This window comes from Dasypus novemcinctus, chromosome 4 (assembly GCF_030445035.2).
Source record: "Dasypus novemcinctus isolate mDasNov1 chromosome 4, mDasNov1.1.hap2, whole genome shotgun sequence".
NCBI classification, from domain to species: domain Eukaryota; kingdom Metazoa; phylum Chordata; class Mammalia; order Cingulata; family Dasypodidae; genus Dasypus; species Dasypus novemcinctus.
In genome coordinates this window covers 145,282,367-145,305,466 of record NC_080676.1, presented here as the reverse complement: position 1 = coordinate 145,305,466, position 23,100 = coordinate 145,282,367, and the positions used below count along the sequence as shown (strand labels likewise).

The 23,100-nt window shown below is 37.2% G+C and overlaps 1 protein-coding gene and 1 pseudogene across 1 annotated transcript in view; both read left to right on the top strand.

The window, feature by feature from the left end:
* CYYR1 (cysteine and tyrosine rich 1) overlaps positions 1-23,100 on the top strand; it is a 100,976-nt gene that overhangs the window by 64,742 nt on the left and 13,134 nt on the right. The window contains exon 3 of the mRNA XM_004468685.5: positions 15,000-15,157. Coding sequence (XP_004468742.2) covers positions 15,000-15,157 — 158 coding nt within the window. The remainder of the gene's footprint in view (positions 1-14,999; positions 15,158-23,100) is intronic.
* LOC139438802 (very long chain fatty acid elongase 5 pseudogene) lies at positions 660-7,478 on the top strand (annotated as a pseudogene).

Below are 23,100 nucleotides of genomic sequence, written 5' to 3'. Positions count from 1 at the left end.
ATGGTATGATTCTTTCAGACTTTGAAATTAATTTTTTTAAAAAATTAAGTCTTCTAGAAATCTTCATGGTCTCACACCTGCAGACTTGCCTGAAGTAGTTACCTTTCTGACTTTATGGTATTATTTATATAGTTAGGTGAAGGATGAGCAGACATGAGATTTCAGGTCATTTTTCTCTACCTTCCCTTAGTCGTTATAATTCTGGCTTATATCCATAGATACAGTTTCAGACCTAGAATCCTAATAATTCCAACTCTGCAAAGTTACAGTGTTTTGTGAATGTCTCTGTCATTATCTGCCAAACCCCCTATCTGTCCTGCTGAATTCTAATCCCTCTATTTCCCCCATCTCTTTCCACATTTGTTATAAATGACAGGTCTGGGGACAGGCATCTGACCCAAACTAGACCAGTCCTGGATCTTGACCATGTGGATTGATCTAGATGTGGTTACACAACCATAGGTCAGCCAATCACCTTTCTTCTCAGGGATTGTATCTACTAGAATGAGGAAAGATTGAATTCAATCATTGTGGGACGTAACACTCAGAAGCTATTTGTAGTTGTGTAAAGACAGCCATCTACAGTGACTAAGAATAACACTGAAGCTAAAATAAGAATGTAATGCTTGTCAGTGACTTTGAGCATCATTCCGATGAGCATGAAGCTAGATCCTCAGAGGAAGCCAAAATACAAGAGCTTTGATCCACGTCAGGTTGGCACAGGTAAGGTTATGAGCAAGACCTTCAGAAAGGTGTGGTCAGGCAGCAGCTGTTGGATTTGGGCAGCCCCAGGCTGGTGTGAGCTGTGTACAGATAATAAACGTCAGAATCCCAGCAATCGTCGGCATGCTGCAACACAGTACCACCTCCCCAGCACATCTGGAGCAATGGCAGGCCTGTCTCAGCCAGAGCTAGAATCCAGGAGGAGAATTGTGGTTTTGGGCTGAGCAGGCCAGCTTGTAATGTATAATCAAGTAGTCAGCAGGGCCCCTTGAGAAAACACAGCATTAGGCAGCATGTGGGCTCGCTGCCAGGGGTCTGTTACACCATCAAGGTCTGTTACCTGCTGCAGCAGTTCATTTAAAAAAGGTTTACAACCTCCCAACATTAAGTCTTGAGGGACCCTTTTAAAAATCTTTAAATGCCTAGGCCTGAAAGGCAGCTGCTGTTGTGCCAGGTCTGTAACTGGATGTGCCTTCTTATTTTTTTGAAACTCTCCATCCTAAAGCTGATGGAAAGGAAAACAGATTATTCCAAGGGCTCTGAATTTTCATAATCACATTCAATCTCTTAAGTCTTATATGCTCTTAGAGCCTAAATCATAACAAAAGAGCTTTCCATAGAAATTCTTACAGTCAGTGTGAAGAAACTGGTTTGTGGTTTTCCCCCCATTGAAAACATGTTAAAAATAAAGAAAAAAAAAAATTCTATCTAAAGTAATCATCCTGAACAATTTGCAATGATTAGCTCAGTGGGAATTTTCAGCAATGGTTACTTCAAATGAGTGAACTGTGCCAAAACATTATTAATGAAAGTATTATATCTAGAAGTAGTGGAGTTTTTTTTTTTAGTTTTGGAAGGCAAAAGGCAGGGGAACCTGTGTGCAGTGGCTTATGTATTTAAATCTAGATTTGATTGCATGTCTTACATATTTTTCATTTCAGGGCATTTTTATGATCTGTCTTTTGTGCCTCTCACTCCCCAGTCCAATCAGTCATCAGGTCTCAGAGTTTCAAATTCCCAAACATTTCAGGAATCCTTTCTCTCCTCTCCTTCTCAACTTCCCAAATAGGCTTTTTAAAAATCACTATGTCTTAGTGCTTAGTGGAGCATCTTGCATAGTGAAGAGGCTCCATATGCATTTGTTGAATGGATGAGAAGATGAAAGCAAGGCAGTCTATTGTAATATCGACAGGTCTGTAATGTAAATTAGGACAGCTAGACGCTATTCTTAATTCTACCATGAAATTAGCTAGAGGATCTAGCTAGGGCAACTATTCTATTTTAGCTTCTCACAGACTTGATATCTTTCACCTGCAAACCAATGGGTTGCATTTGATTTCACAAAAGCATCCGTCAAAAACTGTTTATGTGCCTCTACAAAGGAGTATTAAGAAAGGGTTCATTACTGCCTTTAGTTTGTTATACTTTTGTTAGATGTGATCAAATTTTTTAATTGTTTTCTTGTCTTAGTCCTTTATCTCTGTTTACTAACCTTCACACATCTCTAAAATCTTTCAAGGCAGGGATTGTGCATCATTCAACTCTATATCCTAATTACCAGTATAGTGTCTAGCACAATATATGTTCAATATATATTGAATGAATAAATTAGTGAATGCTGCTGTCTGTTGGCATCTGTTTAGAATTGTAGGCATAATGACTGAGGAATAAATGAAATACCTTAAGGACATGACTTGAAAATTAAATCTATTTGTGTGAGTCAATACTACTTTTCCAAATATAGCTGTTAAAGAAATAATAAAGTGAATTACTTTCATGTATATGGAACAAAGGCTCTAGAAAATTCTTTAACTATGAATGACTGCTTTTAGATTTTTATTTCAATATGTTTTGCTGTTGATTTTAGTTTCCTAGCTACTAAAACAAATACCATACAATGGGTTGACTTAACAACAAAAATTTATTGGCTCTTGGTTCCAGAGGCTTAGAAATCATGCTTCCTCCCAGGTTTGGTATCTTCTGGCCTGCCCAGCAATCTTTGGGGTTCATTGACTTTTCTGTCATGTGGCAGTGCACATAGCTGTGTCTTCTCCTTTCTCTTCTGGGTGCCACTGACTTCCAGGTTCTGGCAGCTGCCCATGGCTTCTCTCTTCATCTGACTTCACTCCATTTATAAAGAACTGCAGAGTCTGGTTAAATCTGATTCAATTGGGTCATACCTTAACTGAAGTAACATCTCGACGAGATCTTATTTACAGTGGGTGCACATCCAAAGGACCAGGAATTGGGACCCAAACATGCCTTTCTTGGGGGACAGGATTCAATCCCCAGTAGTTGTGCTATCTGAAAGCTATTCTAACTGCTAGCTATATAATGGCATTTGGAATACACAGGAATACAGAATATATCAAATAATAATAGTTCTGAGAATTTTCACTCAGATTCATGTTTTCCTAAATAAAGATCAAATATATTTCTTTTTTTTTTTTTTTTTTTTTTTTTAAGATTTATTTAATTCCCCTCCCCTCCCCCGGTTGTCTGTTTTCTGTGTCTTTTTGCTGCGTCTTGTTTCTTGTTTCTTTGTCCGCTTCTGTTGTCGTCAGCGGCACGGGAAGCGTGGGCGGCGCCATTCCTGGGCAGGCTGCTCCCTCCTTCGCGCTGGGCGGCTCTCCTTATGGGCGCACTCCTTGCGCGTGGGGCTCCCCTACGCGGGGGACACCCTGCGTGGCGCGGCACTCCTTGCGCGCATCAGCACTGCGCATGGGCCAGCTCCACACGGGTCAAGGAGGCCCGGGGCTTGAACCGCGGGCCTCCCATGTGGTAGACGGACGCCCTCACCACTGGGCCAAAGTCCGTTTCCCTCAAATATATTTCTTTATAATAGATATGAAACCATATAGCCAACTGGAAAACAGCATTCGATTCCTATTATTAATATTACTTTTAGCCAATAATGTGCACTTGATCTTCATTGAACTTAGTTTATGAGTCTGTGTGGGCACAAAATCAGGTAAGGTTATTTTTTGGCTTGAATTATTCTTGTTTTATTCATCAATCAAGTCGTTTATCATTGAACCATAGCAGGGGTTATTAACCTGTTTTATTCCACGGACTCCTTTTCCGGCCAAGTGAAAAACACAGACCCCCTTTTAAGTCCACACTATACTGTGTATTATTTAATATATCACACCCACACAAACACGTCCCCACAAGAATAATGTGTTTTGTTTTTTTTTTTAATTTCAATTCAAGGTCACAGACCCCTGGTTAAGAACTCCTGAATTATAGTAATAAAATGTTTTTGGGTAGGTCAGTCTGTGATTCACAACACGTTCAAGCCATTTTTTAAAATTTTCATTTTATATACCTTTTCAAAGTCTGGACAGTGTAGAAATTTTTGAAGGTTTCTTACTGAGTCATGAAAATTTAGTTCTACATAGTACGTAAGAGGAATAATACCACTTTCATAAAAGTTGGACACAGTATTGTGCTTTCCTGGTTCTGGCTACTGTTTTAAAGCTTTTCTACAGGAATCTCAAGGTACCTGTATGTTCTTTAAAACTGTTCTTTCCACATTAAAGACTTATTTTTTTACACTGTGGATAATCTCTTGGCAAAGGAGTTCTATCAGTTAAGATTAGGTCAGACAGTTTATGAAACACACACACATTAGAATAACAGACTTAAATGAAAAGATAACTAAGCTAATTTCTCTCTTACATAAAGGAAGTGAAGCAATATGCAGCTCAGGTTGATGTAGCATCTCCACGTTGCTATTTGGCGTACACACACATCAAACTTATACCTTCTCCATCTCTAGAATGTGTTCTTTTTTTTTTCATTATGGTCCAACATAGACACTAGAGCTCACACATTACATCCCATATTCTAGAAAGCAAAATGGAGAGTAAGATGAAAAAGAAGGGGCAAAGAGTCCATTCCTACAAGAATTACTAAAGTGAGTTCTGCAGGTGGACAGGAAAAGACAGAGTGGCTTGGAGTAGTATGAAGAAATGAAGATTATCAATAAAGGTAATTAAAAGGGTAAATTCAAAACCCAATAGTACTGTATCCTCAATATACAACTCTACTCTTTAATTGCTATTAGAGTCAGAATATGATTGAACAAGAAAAAGACGTAGTTCCTGACAGTGGCCATGCAAAATGGAAAGTGGGACACAAACAAGATGTGGTTGGCGCTAGGGTTGGTATATACTCAGGGGACTTGAATCTCTGCACCGTTCATATGCCAGCTGGGCGCTGAGCCTCAGCAGAGTTGCAACTCCAACTTACCCAGTTTGTTGAACTTACCCAGGTCAGCTAACAGGGAGGTGAAGATGGTCAACCACCACATCAGGGAACCGAGGGTGCCTATAACTGCAAGCAGGAGAATTGCATCCATCATCCATGTGGGATCTAAGCCCCCTCTCGATACAGAGGTGGAGTGGACATCACCATCCCAGGGTCCACAGGAGGGAGGAATAAAATATGAGTTAGAGTGGACTTACTGCTATTCTACTATAGAACTATTGTGACTAGTAATGGAAGAAATTGTAACATTGATGTGGAGAAAGTAGCCACAGTAGTTGCTGAAGGCAGGGAAAGGGAAGAAGAAATGTGATGTGTGGCATTTTAGGGACTTGTAGTTGTCCTAAATGATATTGCAGGTACAGATGATGGACATTATATATTCTGCCATAACCCACTCAATGTACTGGGGGAGAGTGTAAACTACAATGTAAACTATTATCCATGTGGTGCAGCAGTGCTCCAAAATGTATTCACCAAATGCAATGAATGTGCCACAATGATGAAAGAGGTTGTTGATGTGGGAGGAATGGAGTGGAAGGGTGTGGGGTATATGGTATCCTCTTATATTTTTTAATGTAACATTTTTTGTCATCTATGTATCTTTAAAAAATACACTTAAAAATTATGGGGGTAGGGTGTGGGAGTGGAGTATATGGGAACCTCTTATGTTTTTTAATGTAATTTTTTAAATGTAATGTTTTGTGTGCTCATTAACTTTAAAAAAGATAATTTAAAAAATTTTAATTAAAAAAAGGGGAAACAAGGATATAGGAGCAGAGAATGTGTATGCTATTGAAACTAAGTTGGTGTCTTTTCAAATTTGTAGGTTTTAGATGTGTATTTTGCGATATAATCCCCAGGGTAACCACAAAAACAGTATTTTTAAAATATGCTAAAACAGAAATAAGGAAGGGATTATTCAGATACATCGCAAAAGTCCAACTATACAGAAAAGGAGATTGCAATAAAGGAAAAGACAGGCCTTTCCTCTAAAGGCGAAGACATAGCATATAAGAAAACAAAGGACAAAATGGCTGAAGTAAGTACTGTTTTTACAGTTATAGCACCGAATGTTGATGAAATAACTTTTTAAGCAAAAGACACAGGTTGTCACAATGGGGAAAAAAAGCATGCCTCAACTATATGTTGTGAGCAAGAGACTCACCTTGGACTCAAAGACACCAGTGGGTTAAAGTGAAAGGTTGGAAAAAGATATTCCATGTACGCAGTAACCAAAAAAGAGCTGGAAAAGCTATACTGACATCAGACAAAATAGGCTTTTAGTCAAAAACTGTTACAAGAGACAAAGAAGGACACTAATATTAATAAAAGGGGCAATCCACCAAGAAAAAAATAACAGTCATAAATATTTATATACTTAACCACGGTGTCACAAAACGCATGAGGCAAACATTTCCAAAACTGAAGGGAAAAATAGGCACTATAATAATAGTTGGAAACTTCAGTACACCACTCTCATCAATAGATAGAACATCCAGGCAGAAGATGAATAAGGAAATAGAGAACTTGAATAATATGACACATGAACCAGACCAATACAGAATATTGTACTCCAGAAGCACAAGATACATATTCTTCTCAGGTGCTCAGGTGCACATAGATCATTCTCCGGAATAGACCACATGTTGCGTCACAAAACAGGTCTCAATAAATTTTAAAAGACTGAAATTATGCAAAGCATCTTCTCTGACCATAACAGAATGAAGCTAGAAATCAATAACAGAATGAAGCTAGAAATCAATAACAGAAATCAATAAGCAATTTTCATCCTTTGCAAGAACAACCACCAGATCCCAGTTCTGCCCGTGTACTACCACTCCTCCATACCGAACATCTGGTGGCTTGGGATGAACTGGGCGTCCTGTGGCCACTTTTATTTTGGTGCCACACTTAAACAGCTTCATCCATGTCCTCACATACTTGTCTGTGGTCTGGCGTCTGTCCCTTCCATGCATCCTTATCTTTGGTGGAAGAAATGCACCACTAAGGGGCAGCTGCCTCCATTTGTGCTGGCAGTTATCCAGACCACCTGCAGTGTCATCTGGCCTTGTGCATTCCCTCTTGGATGGCTGTTTTTCCAGATTGGATTCATGATTTCTCTGACTGCTCTCTTCACAAGCATCTACATTCAGACTTACAGTGTGAAGGGGGCCTCCCAGACAGAAGGCCAGCTGAAGGACCATCAGAATGGACACACCAATGGCTTTTCTTCCCTGGAAAACAAGGTGAAGCCAAGGAAACAAAGGCTTGAAGACAAAGAGCTGAGAACCTCCAAACCATGTTGGCTCATGGTAAACACAGTATGGGTTGTGCCGCAGTGCTCGTTAACAGCTGCTGCTATCACCAGTCCAGTCTACAATAGCATGATTCATGTAGGAGCTCTTTCAGCAGTTCAGAGTCTCCAGAAAATGTATACAGATTATACAAGTAGGCGTAAGATGTTTAACATTTCTGTGCTCTAACTGATTACTGTGGAAAGGGAGTATTTAATTGTAGTGTACAGCCTTATGGTTGCCTTATTAGTTATAACATGATAGATGCTGAATTGTGATTCACAATTTAAACCTTTTTTTGTACTGTCGATCACGCATGTGATTGCAAATTTGTACAAAGTTATTATAAGGAAACAAACATGCCTTAAAATTGAAAAACCAGGGCTCAAAACTTATTGGTTTAAATTAGGGTATGTTTCAAGTTTTTATTCATTTTGATAACTTTGTTTCGAACAGGGGTTCTTAACAAGGCGTCCATTAGTTTGAATTGAAATTCAAAAAATATTCTTGTGGGGACATGTTGGTATAGGTATGATATATTTATTAAATAATAAACAGTATAATATGGACTTAGTAAGGGGTCTATGGTTTTCACCTGACTGGAAAAAGGGTCAGTGGAACAAAAACATTAAGAATGCCTAGTTTAGATAAATCAATGACTGATTTATGAAACAGCTAGCATGTGATGCATAATTTTAAGTGACTTGTACATGTGAAATGAGAAAAGGCACCTTCAGATATGTAATATTGGCTTTACATCAACCACACTCAAATCTATTGGAACAGTCAGTTTTAACTTTGTAACATCTTATATATATATATATATACACACTGTTAAAAAGGTAAAGAAAGGTACAGGGTGGGGGACATGGGACTCTAAAGCAAGTTTGATGAAACTTGAATATATATTCTTTGTCTTCAGGATTATAAGAAGTGTATAGCATGTATAAGCCATTTTTCATTTCTGAAGTGCCAAGAGTTTTTATGCAGGAAACTAAGCCCATTTTCTGTTCCATCAATGTGTGAGAGGATGTATGCTATTCAAAAGGGATGCCTACTTGAATACTTACCATTTGACAAAGTCCTGTAGATGAACAATGAAGAGCTAGTTGCCAGCGTCCAAATTTGGATTGATTTCTGTACTGCTATATGTTTTGACACAAATTTCCTTTTCAAGTGTGCCTAGGTTACCAAAATGAAGAAAGGGGAAAAAAGGACCATAAAATTTTGTAAGGTAAAATTAAATAGATAGCTGCAGTATCAGAGAACTAAAAAAATGGAGGAAGATATTTTGCTTAATGTAAATCTAATTGTACCTATAATTTTCTTTTCTGCTTAAAATTGAAAGATTTTTTATTCAGAACTTCTTACTTTAAAATCATATCTTATACATTTGAGGAAGTGGTTTCAAACAGATAATTCTTGTATCATTTTAAAGTGTGGAAATTTAGCCTCTGAATACCTTCTCTATTGAAAAAAAAACATACTTTTTTTTCAGAGGAACTGAACAATATCATCACTCATTACACATCTCAGAAGGTAACTGACAGTGTATAAACTAATTGTTGGTTTGGCTTTTTTGTAAATACCACTTTACCATGCTTTAATTTTGCACATTCATATTATAGGGGATCTGTTGGTTCCCTTTTTAGTCTTGTGGATTTTCTGTTTGGAGGGAGTCACAGCATCTGTTTACATTTAATTTTTCAACTCTAGAATGTGCATATTTGTAAATGTATGTCTTCATACCTAGGTGCTAGTTTGCAGATGTCAAGTATTTCATTACAGAAACTATAGGAGTGTGCTGAGTGTTCTCACCTTATCTGGATACACCCGCATAGTTATATAGTGTCTTAACATTAATCATTAAAAGGTAATTTTAAAAAAGACTTTGTCATCAAAGCGAAAAGCAAACCTATTCAATGGGAGGAAATATTTGGAAACCACATATGTGATAAGGGTTTAATATCCAGAATATGTAAAGAAATTCTACAACTCAACAATAAAATGACAAATAACCTAATTTAAAAATGGGCAAAAGTCTTCAATGGAGATTTCTTCAAAGAGGAAAAGAGTACTTGAAAATATGCTCAATATCATTAGCTCTTCGTGAAATGCAAATCAAAACCACAATGAGATACCATTTCACACCACTAAAATGGCTGCTATTAAAAAATAATAGAAAACTACAAGTGCTGGAAAGGATGTGGAGGAAATAGCTCATTCATTGCTGGTGGGAATGTAAAATGGTGCAACCTTTGTGGAAGACAGTTTGACAGTTCCTCAGGAAGCTAAATATAGGATTGCCATATGACCTGGCAATCTCTGCTAGGTATGTATGCAGAAAAATTGAAAGCAGGGACTTGAACATACATTTGCACACAATGTTCATAGTGGCATTATTCACAATTGCCAAAGGATGGAAGCAAACCAAATGTCCATCAACAGATGAATGGATGAATAAAATGTGGCATATACATACAATGGAATATTATTCAGCTGTAAAAAGGAATGAAGTCCTGATACATGTAACAACATGGATAAACCTAGAGGACATTACGCTGAGTGAAATAAGCCAGACACATAAGGACAAGCATTGTATGATCTCACCGAAATGAATTAATCATAATAAGCAAACTCATAGAGTTAGAATCTAGAATATAGGTTGCCAGGGATAGATGGAGGTTAGAAAATGGGAAGGTAATGCTTAATTTGCACAGAATTTCTATTTAGGTTGGTTGTAAAGGTTTGGAAATGGATTCAGAAAGCTGTCTGAATGTTTTTGTTTACTACCAGAATTGAAATAGACAAATCTATGATTATAGTTGAAGTCTTCACACCCCTCTCTTAACAATTGATTGACGGACAAGACAGAAAATCAGTAAGCATATTGAGGAACTGAACAGCATCATCAGCCAACAGAATATAATCAAGACTTATAAAACACTCCATTCAGCAGCAGGAAAATACACAAAATCCAGAAATAGTCCCACAAAAGCATGGTCAATTGGTTTTTGACAAAGGTGCAAAAAACCACATTTGTATAACATTCTTGAAATGACAAAATTATAGAAATGGAGAATAGATTAGTGGGTTCCAAGGTTTGTTTTTGGTGATTGATGATGATAAAAGGATAGCATGAAGGAAATATTTTTTGGTGATGGAATGGTTTCATAAATTGCTTGCAGTTATGGCTACAAAAATCTACATATGCGGGAAAATGATACAGAACTATACACATACTTCGTACCAATGCCAGTTTCCTGGTTTTAATATTTTTCAATTTCCTTGGCTGCTCAAGGAAATACTTTGCAGTGGGTTGGATTAAACAATGGAAATGTATTAGCTCACAGTTTTGAGGCTAGGATAAAGTCCAAATCAAGGTATCAGCAAGGTGATACTTCCTGAAGAATGGAGCCCTGGGGCTGGCTGCAATACTCCTTGGTTCCTCTGTGGCATAGCAGTGCACCTCGTGGCCTCTCCTTGCTCCCTCTGGCTTTCTCCCTGCCAAAATTCATTCTGCTTTTAAAGGAATCCAGTAACAGGATTAAGACCCATCCTGACTGAGTTGGGCCACACCTTGACTGAAGTAACTTCATCAAAATGTACTATATACAGTGGCTTCACACCCACATGAACATGTTTTTCTGGGGTACATACAGCTCCAAAACACCACATGATATTATATTAGTTACCTAAGATGGTAACCATTGAAAGAAACTTGATGAAGGGTACATGGGACCTCTCTGTACTATTTTTACAATGTCCTGTCAAAGTATAATTATATAAAAATAAAAGTTTAAAAAAAGGAAAAGTGAAATATGCAAATCCTATAAAGCATTCTTTCAAAAAATAAATCCTCTAAAGTTTTCCAAGGTTTTTATGATGTCAAATTTCTTAAATTACTACCTTCTCTCAACCCAACAGTTGACTAAACCTAATTACTTCTATGCAGAAAGGTTTGTTTGTTGTTTCTTTTCATTAATAACAGAGTAAATTATGCTATACATGTTATACTTTCCATTTCTTAAATTAAAAATTTGCAGTTGTTAATGGGTATCAAAGGATCAAGGACCCAAAATCATGATTTAATTTTTAATAAAACCTCATTTAACACATAGTTGCAACCTCATTATTGCCCTCAAGAGCAGACACTTTCATTGGAATTGTTGAAAAGGAAGAAAAAAAAATGACTTAATTTCTGTTTTCCTCCATTTCAGAGAGGAATTGATGAATATAAATATCCCTCAATTTGATAACTTAACAGCTTCTATAACCCACACTTTGAAAAATTTATCTTGAATAATTGGGCCATTGATTATTTCTGAAAGAACATAAATTAAGACCTCCAATTTAATCTTATTTAGTCCTGAAAATTATTATAAAAAGGTTTTTTAAATTATGTTTAATTTTCTTATTTCAAATTATTTCCTTTGATAGATCTTTTTTCTTGAAAAGATTTATTTATTAAGTTACTGACTTCTGCCAGTTTTTAATTACTAATATAATAATAGCACATCCAAATATGTCCCATAGTCTTCTTACATTTTTTAATAACAAAGTGAAATTGCATGTAGAAATATTTTAAAGACATCTTTTGGAATTTTTAATGGTATTATATTTTTTTAATGATGGGAAAAAGTCCTAGGGAGAAACTATCCTCTTAAAAAGTACAAATGCAAGTTCACAGTCCTTTATCTGCAATTCTAAAATTATTTTTTTAAAACCTCTGAAAAGTAAAAGAGGTTTTATATAACTCAGTTATTGGCAGACTGCACTTAAAAGAACCTGGGACTCTTTTCAAGTCTCTGTTTAATCCACTTTGTGTTATTATTCCTACTTTTTCTCTGGACAGTGTCATACAATATACAATGTCTGTCTTCAATTTCTTACCAAATCTGAAAGTTCCTGATTTATGAGACACATTTGGACCTAAGATATTGGAATGAGCAATTAAGGATCTGTATTAGAAAAGACAGATAGCTCTGAGAATAAGAATATATTTATCTGGTAAATAAGTTCTTTTGCCCCTATATTTATGACATGAAATTTGATGACAGGGACCACCTGGAAATGTAATAACAAGCCTACAAGATAAGCACCAACCTGATCTTCATTTTATAGATGAGGAAATTCAGGCAAAGAGAAGTTGAGCAACTTGCCCAAGGTTATACAGTTGCACTGGGACCCACTCAAAAAATTTTCCTCCCTTCAGCCCTTCTTTAAGAGGACATTAGGGTTAGCGCTTTGGTAAACTGGGTAGCTCACCAAGAAAGAGCAAGAGTGGAGTCCAGAAACTAGGGAGTTGAGGACCCCCAAAGCAGGTCTGGAGAGGAACCATTCCAAACTCCTCCAGACCCACTGGAGTTTGCAGGCTATGGAAGGGAAGACTCCATGGGGAAAATTCAGATCTGATGGAGCAATTTTTACTGTGTTTGAGTCCTTGGAAAAGTAACTGATAATTATGTGAAAGCTTTCTAGGAATTTTCGGGGAGGGCAGTAAATCATTAGATACATGGAAAAATGAAAACGTGAAAATACATGTATTCCTTTAAAAAAAGTTGTAAGAAAAATGGAAGGTACCGATAATACCTTGGCTTGGCTCAGCAATGAATAATGTCATGGTAATCTAAACACTGATGACTGATTTAACCAAGGAAAAGATCTAAATCCCAAACTACAAAAGGAAGCCAACAGATAATATGCAAAAATAAAAATATAAAAATAAATGTCATAATATTTTTGAAAAACAAGCATGAATGTACCAGAAGAAATAGCTGAAGGAGTTCAAAGTAGTTACCTCGGGGGAGTCCACAAATAAGCAAGTGAAAATTTTACCCATATCTGTAAAATAACCTCTCTCTGTATATTCTCAGAATATTTGATATGTAAAAATGCAGTTTTGGGGAGCGATGTGTCTCAAGCGGTTGAGCGCCTACCTCCCACATGGGAGGTCCTAGATTTGGTTTCCAGTGCCTCCTGAAAAAACAACAAGCAAAACAAATGAAAACACCAGCTCAGGGGAGCTGGTGTGGCTCAGTGGTTGAGTGCCAGTTTCCCACATATGAAAGTCCCAGGTTCAATCCCTGGCATCTGGTACCTCAAAAAAAAAAAAACAGTTTTGCCCCAGTATTATTTTCGTATTAGTACAGGTAGTATCTTGTTAATTCTTGCATCTTGCATTTCCATTTGTTGTATTATTAAATTATTAAATTAACCATATATCATGAACATTTCACCTCAATCAAAATGGACCTCTTTACTGTTTTTATTTATTGTATATGATTCATCTCTCTCTCTTTTATCAACCCCATTTTATAGACATTAGGGTGTTTTTGATATTTTGCAATTAGCAACTACACTCTAATTAACATCCTTGTTACATTATTTGTGGGTGCACATGCTGTATTCTTTAGGAAACATTGCTAGAAATATTTCCTGGTCAAGATTTATATTTTAAGAATGAATTTCCTCATTGCTTTAAAAAATGGTGGACAAATTTGAACTACAAACCATCTCATGGACATAATGATAACTTTTACTCTTTTATGCAACATTTTAATTTTTCATCTCCTTTTATGATTTTGTTGTATGCGTTAAAACTACCTGGTAAACTGAGTGTACATTTTGAATGGATGGTACAAAGCTTGGGATTGAATAACATCGGGAATCCAGCAGTGGAAGATAGACTGTGTCTAACAGAACACGTATGAGAACGTTCTCTCCTGAGCTATAGAAAATACATAATATTAATACAAGGTGTTACTAATTGAGTGGGATGTGGGAAAAATACACTCAATATAACATATGGGCTGTAGATAGTAGTAATTTTTTGACTATGCTCTTTCATAGTTTGTAACAATATTTCACAAAAGTGCAAACTGTTGGTTGTGTGATGTATGGGAGCTTCTTATGATGACACGCATGTTTGTTTTTTAAGTTTACAACTTTTACTATATACTTACTGTTTATGTATGTTTTTGTATGAATGATATACTTAAATAAAATTTTATTTAAAAAAGACATTTGTGAGATAATCCAAAAAAATCTTACTGGGGAAAAATTAACATTAACAGAAATAGAGATTTTGCTGACATTGTTCCTGAATTCATTGGGAAGACTTGTTTGTCAGAACTCTTCTCTACTTAATAAGTAAAGATTATGTTTGCTTTTATTTTCTTTGTTTTGTTAAGGATAAAACATTCCAGTTCTCCTTTGCAAAGAGTTTTAATCGAGAATAAATATTAAAGTTTGTTACATATTTTGACATTTGTCAAGATGTTTTAATTAAATACATATAATCTAGGGCCAATAGATAAATTCTTTGCCTTTAAGTATGAGGGAAGCCATCATAACATTACACAACAGAGTGCTTTGGTTTATTATTATGATTTTTTAATGAGTGTATCTGGAGAATTGTAGTCTGTATAAATAACATGAATTTTTAAAACCAGAATCTGAATGATGGTTTCACTGTGCTGGAATTGTATTCTCTAAACGTTTATAAAGTTGTATTCTACTTTGAAATACAGAAGCCCACCTGCCTAACCTGTCCAGGGAATTATCTTTTTTTTTAAAAAAAAAAGCATTATACTTATGAGCATTTGTAAAGACTCACTTGCCACAGGGCCATGGAGTTAAATTCGAAAGGTGGAAAGGTCTTTGAGTAAGTGTTCTTTTCAGCCAGTGCCCTTTGTTCTTTCCCTCTAGGGGCACTGCCATCGCAGGCATCGTGTTTGGGATTGTCTTTATCATGGGGGTCATTGCCGGGATTGCCATCTGCATTTGCATGTGCATGAAGAACAACCGCGGGACCCGCGTGGGTGTCCTCAGACCGGCCCACATCAGCGCCGCAGCCTCCTATCCTGGTGAGCACCCACTTCCTCCTCCCAAAGGAGGAGTTTGGTTTCTCAGGTCTGCTCTGCTCTTCGCAAGAAGGAGCAAACATGCAAGGCTCTTACTGAAAGAATCTCCAAGTTTAGAGGCCATGTCTAAAACACTGTAGATTGGCCCTCCAACTTTGACTAGAGATTACTTAGCTCCAAATAAGAAAATCCATCTCATATTTAAAGATATTCAGACTTTCATTGTTTGTCTCAGGTACTGAAACTGACAGTCAGCCAGAGTTAAGGTAAATAGGCAATTCACGCCCACAGTGTCTGCATGCCAGTGAATTCTGTCAAATAATTATAGAGGAAGTAAGTTATATGCCTTTTGAATTGCATTTGATTGAATAGATATATATGCCTTGAAAAATGTATTGAAAGTGTTTATGTGATCTCTTTCCAATAAGAGAGCAGTTTTAGCATAATGTTAAAATTCTCGACAGGGAGCAAAGATAATATGTTAATAACAGGCCAAGTATTTGTTAAGAACTTGCTAGAAATCCACATATTAATATATTAAATGCAAGTGATCCAATTTTGATTTGATGATTGCAGTAGTGCTTTCTAATTCAACCTGTACATGTGCAGCTTGACATGTGCAAGATCAAGTTCTAAACTTAAGACACCCTTCAGAAGATAATATGCCATTCATACTCATGTGTTCTCTCTTAGTTCTTAGAGAAAAGGAACAGGGTACCTTCTGCATGCAGTCTGCCCTGTGTAGCAATTTTCTAATCCTTCCTTCCTTTCTTAACTAGTTCCCTATCATCTTCAACTCGAGGGAACACATTTAGATGAAGCTGGTGGGAATGTTAATTTCTCCTGTTCCACTTTTATTGGTTCTTCCTCTTCTCTAATCTCTTCATGTTGGAGAGCCCCAGGACTCAGTCTTGTGTCTTCTTCCATACTATATTTGTACTTCTTTGATTGTCTCATCTGGCCTCAGCATATTAAGTATTATCTATATATTAATGCCCTCCCAAAGTTACGTATTCCAGCCCCAACCTTTTTCCTAAATTTCAGATTCATACATCCCCACTGCCTTTTTGACCTCTCCACCTGGAGTCTAATAGATAACCCAAACGTAACTTGTTCAAAGCTGAATTTCTTATCTTCTGCCTAAAATCTTCCTCAACCCTCAGTCTTTCCCATCTCAACTGTTGGCACCTGAATCATTCTAGTTTCTCAGGTCAGAGACCTTGGAGTTATCCTTGCCTCCCTTCTTTCTCTCAAACCCACATGCAGTCTACCAGAAAAAAACTTTTCTATTCCAACTTCAAACTAGCGTCTGACTACTTCTTATCATACCCACTGTCACTTGCCTGCTGGAAGCTATCATCAGCTACCTGCATTTCTATGATACCATCCTAACTGGCCTCGCAGCATCTACCCTTGGTCCCATAGGGCCTGTTTCTCATCACAGCAGCTAGAGTGAGCATTTTAAAGTAGATGTCAGATCATATATCTCTTCTGTTCAAAATCTATCAGTGGTTCCCCATATCATCCAGAGTAAGAGTCAAAGCCAGTAGCTCCCCCATTTTATCCCAAGCAAAAGGCGAATGTGTTAGAGGGGTCTTCAAAGCCTTGTGTGGGTTGGCCCCTCTTTTTATTTCTCTGACCCAGTTTCCTTGTACTTGCTCCCTTGCTCACTCTGGCCAGTCACACGCTTTTCCCTTGCAGTTCCCTGGCTACATAGAGAACTCTCCTGCCCTAGAACTTTGCCTGGAACTCAGACTTCCTCACTTATTGCGAGCCTTTGAGCAAATATCGCCTCCTGAAGGAGGCCTGCCATAATCACCCTATTTAAGATTGTCAAGTGCCGCTCCCCACAGCACCCTAATCCTCATTATCATGCTCTACTCCTTTTTTCATAGTGCTTTTCAGCTTCTGAGATACCATATACTTAGGCTAATTGTTAAGTTTATGATTTATTGTCCATCATCCTCTTCCAGAATATCAGCTCCATGTGGTAGGGCTCTTTTTCTGTTTGGTTGCACTACTCTTTCTCAAGCATATAAGACCTATACCTGGCAAATAGTAGGCACCCAGCACATATGACTGAATGGAAGAACACAACTTATGACAAGAACTGATTTCACCATATCTCAATGCCTAAGGGATTTACCTCGTAACCCTCCCCCCCACCCCCACCACCAGAATATGTAGCTTGTACCCACTACAACATCATTTTGCAATTTTGAGTCTTGTCAAATTGCCAAGAATATTGTTGGGGTTGGTATAAAGATGTTGAGGCTAGAGGCTAGAGTATAAAATAGAAACACTTGGAATTATTTTTTATTCTTCACTTCTCATTTTTCCCTGGGTCAGCAGACGAACTGATGAGGGAAAAGGGTCAAGCAAAGACATTAATGGTGGAAAAGGCAGAGAGGAGAAAGCAGAAACCTAACCTTCCAGATACACTCGGGCTTTATCAAAAAAGTTCAGTTAAAATGAATTTTTCAAACATTTAAAAAGGTTTTTTCATAAAATACTTTATTTTATAATCTAATTCAACCTTCTTCTGTAAATCCAAACCTTGAATCAAATTAGAATAGAAAATACAAAATGTCACTATCTTAATCTAAGATTTTGTGTTTCCTTGGGTTTGAGATTTCTGTTTCATGCATGGAAGCATGTTTTTAAAACTTTACATTGACATCATTTATGTCGGTGGGTAACAGCGGCATGTTGCATTCTCAGTAAATGCTTTGTTCTGGAACTGAATAATGCAAGAAACATAATGAACCTTATGGTGGAAGTATTTTATTGCAAAAAGAATAGGTCTTTGGAAACATCATGTGCTTGATTACTTCTCATTTCTTTCTCAAAGTCACTAATTAAGCTTTTACTTAAAGGATCAGAAAATAATGCCTAACAGTATTGAATGCTTTTCAAAGTCTTTCATTTGAGGAAATACAAAATGTTTTTACCCTCATTAATTAATTAACCCTCTGATAATTGAGATAATAACTGAGCTTATTACAGAGTTCTGCAACCTGGAGACCAGACAAATGAGAAGAAAATAATTCAGCCAAAGTTATCTTATCCCCTGATAAAAACGCTCATTGGGAAACACTACAGTCAACATTATTACTCTGTGCTAAAGAGGAGATTTCCAAGAAAATGTCATTTCATCTGCCATACCTGACACTTGGTTGGACATTGAGTTTCCAAAATAAAATTTTTCATTCCTGCCAAGTTTAGATGTGATATAAAATGAATAGATGTTCTTTTTAATTAAAATTATTTTTAAATCATCAGTGTGAAGAGAAGAATTATTTGTCAAGACTTACTGGACATTTCTACTACTTTCCAGAACTTAAGTGTAAACAAAAGAGTGATCATGTTAACCCTTTTTAAGATATAGGTTTGGATGATGCTTTTACCTGAAATAATTGCAGAAAGACAAAAACAAAAGGCTTGTCAAAGATACAAAAACCAAATGCCAATAAAAGAAAAACAAAGGATATCAATGCTATCAAGAAAAATGAGATTTGAAGTACATTATTGAGTCCCCTGATAATAAATAGGTAGGTAGATAGACAGGTAAACAATGGAGAAGCAATCTTCCTTACAGAAGAATGCCAACCAGTAATTATAGAAAGGAATTATAGAATTAGAAAAATCATCATTTTGCAGCCATCATAAGAAAAAATTCATATGAGAATCATCAATGGGTGCTGAATCTATTGGGGGAGAAGTTTGCTGAGAAACAAGATATTTGCATGGTCTTCAAGTATCCCTACACTGATTTCTTGTTAGTTTCAAGGGGAAAATAATAACTACACAGTGGAGAAATCAGACAATATCATGGTGAGATGATTAAAGTTAGTATCTCAAGAGGAAGAGATGGACATTGTGTTCTCCCATGTGTGTTACTCTGAATACACAACTTTATGAATGTAGTATTCTAATCATCATGTTTATTGTCCATCATACTAGCTCCATGAGGCAGGGCTCTTTGTTTCATGCCAGAGCTCACAACCTGACTCTTAGCCTGAGAAAATATTTACAATAAGCTCAAATTTAGGAACGTTCTATACAATAGCTGGTCTTCAGAATCTTTGGGAAATACTTCAGTAACTTAAAATTCCATTTGCATCAATGAATTCACAAATTAAGGCAACTTTTATAGCATATTTTCTGAAGGTGGGAAATTCTTGCGGTATTCATCAAGTCTCAGTAGACACTACCAAACTCATACTCATACTCAAGAAAACCCCTATAAAAAGAACAAACACAAAACAGAAGATTTAAAAACAAAAACAAAAAACCCATATGTTTGTACTGAATATGATAGGGTACCAAATTCCTGAGATTGTCTGCCCTGCTTATAGTGTCTAGACATCTCTAGAACCCTCAGGAGCACCCTGCTTGAGGTACTGTTTACTGTGGCAGTCAATGAGATCCTACTGAGACATGCATAAACATAACCTCTGGAATGATTTCCCGACTCACTTTGAAATCTCTTAGCCATAAAAACTCATTTGTATTTAATATTTCCCCCTTTTGGTCAAGGTCTTTTTCCAGATGCATTGATAGTTGCTCCTTGGTAATAATCCCTCCATGTCCGTGAGGCTCATCTTTGGGAGTCATGTCTCATGACTAGGGGGCAGCAAGGAGGTTTTCAGGACGTAACTCTTAGGTAATGTATAACACAAGTTTCAATTTCACAACTCACTGATAAGACTTAAGCAAATTGAACAAACTCACAGATCCAGAGCCTGGAAGATAGGTTGTCAGGAGACGGAAAGGGAATAGAGTGTGGTGAGTCAATGCTCAATATGGTCAAGACCTACGATAAGGTGGAAGGGGATGGTTGGGCAGTAGATGGGGGTGATGTTGGTGTAGGGATGTGGAGGGGCTTGGCAGTGCTGGAATGTGAGGGGGAGTAGGATGAGGGCATTGGGTTGGACTGTTTAATACAGGAGGGAATCTCTGTGACTGCCGTGACTGTGAACATGCCTTCACTTTATAGACACAACTTATGAGGTAAACAGAATGTATGCAAGAAATGTGGTCAAGGAAGTACTTTTCAGTATAAATCAGAGAATTCAAACATGAGAGAAATTATATTTCCTGGAAATGAAAAAGCCTTCCCAGTTGTCATATTAATTATACACTATTAATGCTGCAGAAAAACCTTTGAATGTGTTATATGATGAAATAGCACTAGTAATCACTGAATTTTTGAGTATTTTTGAGCAGTAGAAAATAATATAATCTGATGAAGTGAACTAAGAAAGAGCTCAGATTTTTAAAGAGGAAGAACAGACAAATGTTTGCAAAATGTCAGAACACCAAGTGTACTTCCATGCTCTTTGGTTTAGAGCAGGGGTTCTTAACCTTTTTTGTTCAATGGCTCCTTTGCTAGTCAGGTGAAAACCATTGACCTTTTACTAAATCCACACTATACCAAGATTATTTAATAAATATACCACACCTACACCAACATGTCCCCACAAGACAAGAATAATGTTTTTTTGAATTTCAGTTCAAGCTCATGGGCCTCTTGTTAAGAACCCCTGGTTAATTGGATGTGGGAGAAAAACACAACAACCCTGATTTGAGAGGTGCTCTAGCCATCTTTCGGAAAATCTGATTTTGATAAGAGTACAGAGGTGAAGTAAATGTTCATTTCCACTTCCTGAGACAACTTTTTCGCTCTTTTTTCTGTCATCTCAAAACTCAGAAAATCCTCAGTTCTTCCCATTCTTGGCAGGTGTTTTCTCAGCACATTTTACTCCCTTGAGAAAATAGATACAATCAGAAGATATCCGCCTAATATTGCGAGTTAGAATAATGTGGTGAAGAGAATGAAAGGAGGATGAGGACACAAAGGACTTTTCTGATGACAGACTTTATGTTCCACAAAACAAAGTGAAAGAGGGTTGAAAAGAGTTGAGAAAATTAATCAGAGTAGATGTGCAAAGACTTACAGGGGTAAGGGTCTACAATGATGGATGTAATGGGATTTTGTCCTTATGGTGACAGAGGGAAGTAAAATTTGATGAGATTCATCAGGATGTTATCTACAGGGAAGGTAAGTAATTGGTTCTAATGCTATCATCCTGTGGAGTCTAGGCATCTTAGGCTGTTGTAGAGAAGTGGGCAGTATTGTGTTTGTGGGAATGGGATCAATGGAGATATTGCCAACAGCTCTGTGAGCCAATATTCAAACTCTTTGCCCTGGATGGGTGTGGCAGTTTGAAATTATTTATGAATCCCAAAAGAGAAAGATTATGTCTGTAAACTATTCCTCTGCAAATGCAAAGGGTGTGATACCCTTTGATTGTATTAAATTCATTTGAGGGGCCTTTGATTAAGATTACTTGATAAAATCAATTTAGGGCTTTTGGTCAGGCTACATCAGAGGGTATGACTCAGGTTGATTTCCTGCCCCCTTGCTGGGTCTGCTATAAACAGACACTCACTCAAGAAGACAAATGAGAGGAGAGAGAGCACTGTCATTTTTTATCCTGGGGCCCCAGGAAGAGAAAAGCCATTAACCTGGTGGATTGCAATGATGTTGGAAAGCAAACAGAACAGCTGAGACTGACATAGAAGGCCCAGAACAAAATGAGCCCTATGCCAGGAAAGAGAGGATTGGAAGCCCGAAGGGGAAAGAGAGACCAGGCAGAGATCTGCCACCATCTTGCTTTAACACGTGGCAACTGACCTTGGTGAGAAAGCAACCTTGAGTCGGACTCTTTATGGCCTTGTATCTGTGAGCTTTTACCCTGAATAAATACCCTTTATAAAAGCCAACAGATTTCTAGTACTTTGCATTGGCACCGCTTTGGCAGATTAGCACAGTGGGGTTCAGGCAAATTGGGAGTAGTGGGGTTCTAGGGAACGTCCGAGAAGATTTGCTCTTGGGGTCCGACATTGAAGTTGCTAGAAAACTCAAAATTTATAAATCCTGTAATAAAGGAATTAATATCTGACCTTGGTTAACTAAAAACAAGGCATTCCAAACACTTAGCCCAATTGGAGAGGAAGAATGACACCTGAGTTTCCTACGTATACCTGAGGTCCACACACATAACTTCCCCCCTGTCACCAAATGAGGGACTCATTCTGATTGAAGGAGTTCTGCCTTTTCCAGATTCCTAGTGAATCAAGAGTGGTTGAGTGGACTATAAAGCAGGGAGGGGAGGTAAAGGACAGATCAGTAGATAAAATAAAAGAAGGCCAATCTACAAAACTTTATGCATGAGAGCAGGGAGCCGAGTTGCCAGCAGAGGCCACCTGTGAAAGTACAGAGTCAGCTATGCTATATGAGCAGTTGAGAATATGGAATGTGACATCCAAAAGTCTGAGTTCACATCCCAAATTTATTACCTAATTTCAGTATGGTCATGAAAAAGTGACTTAACCTCTCTAAGGCCTTCCTTATATATACACCAGGGATAATTAGATCTAGTCTACGTAAGTATAATAATCTCTATCCTCAGATTGCTGTGAGAATACAATGCCATGGCCCACAACAAATGTGCAGTGAATGTTACTTATTGATTGGGATTTGACCAGGGAGCTATAAGTTTTTCTAATATACCAAAGCAGTGTCTTAATACTGACATTACCCTTCATCAATGGCCTGGGAAGGTAACACTGCCAAGGAAGGTGATAGTCAGTCAGTACTCATGATATTCAAACTGTTCTAAAAATGGAAAATGTTAGGAAGCTACTTCATTCATGCTATGAACGTAACATAACTTTTTTCCCTAATCTGAAAAGTAAAACAGAGAAAAAGAAAATGATTCAAACTCATAATAGAGATGAAAATCCTAATATACTAACACATTAGATTTCAACATTATGTTCCAAAAATAGGGAAGGCTTTTTTCTGTAATGTAAAATAGTAAAAGGTATCAATTAAGTCAAAAGAAAATATGTCATCTCCATAGGTGCCAAACATTAAT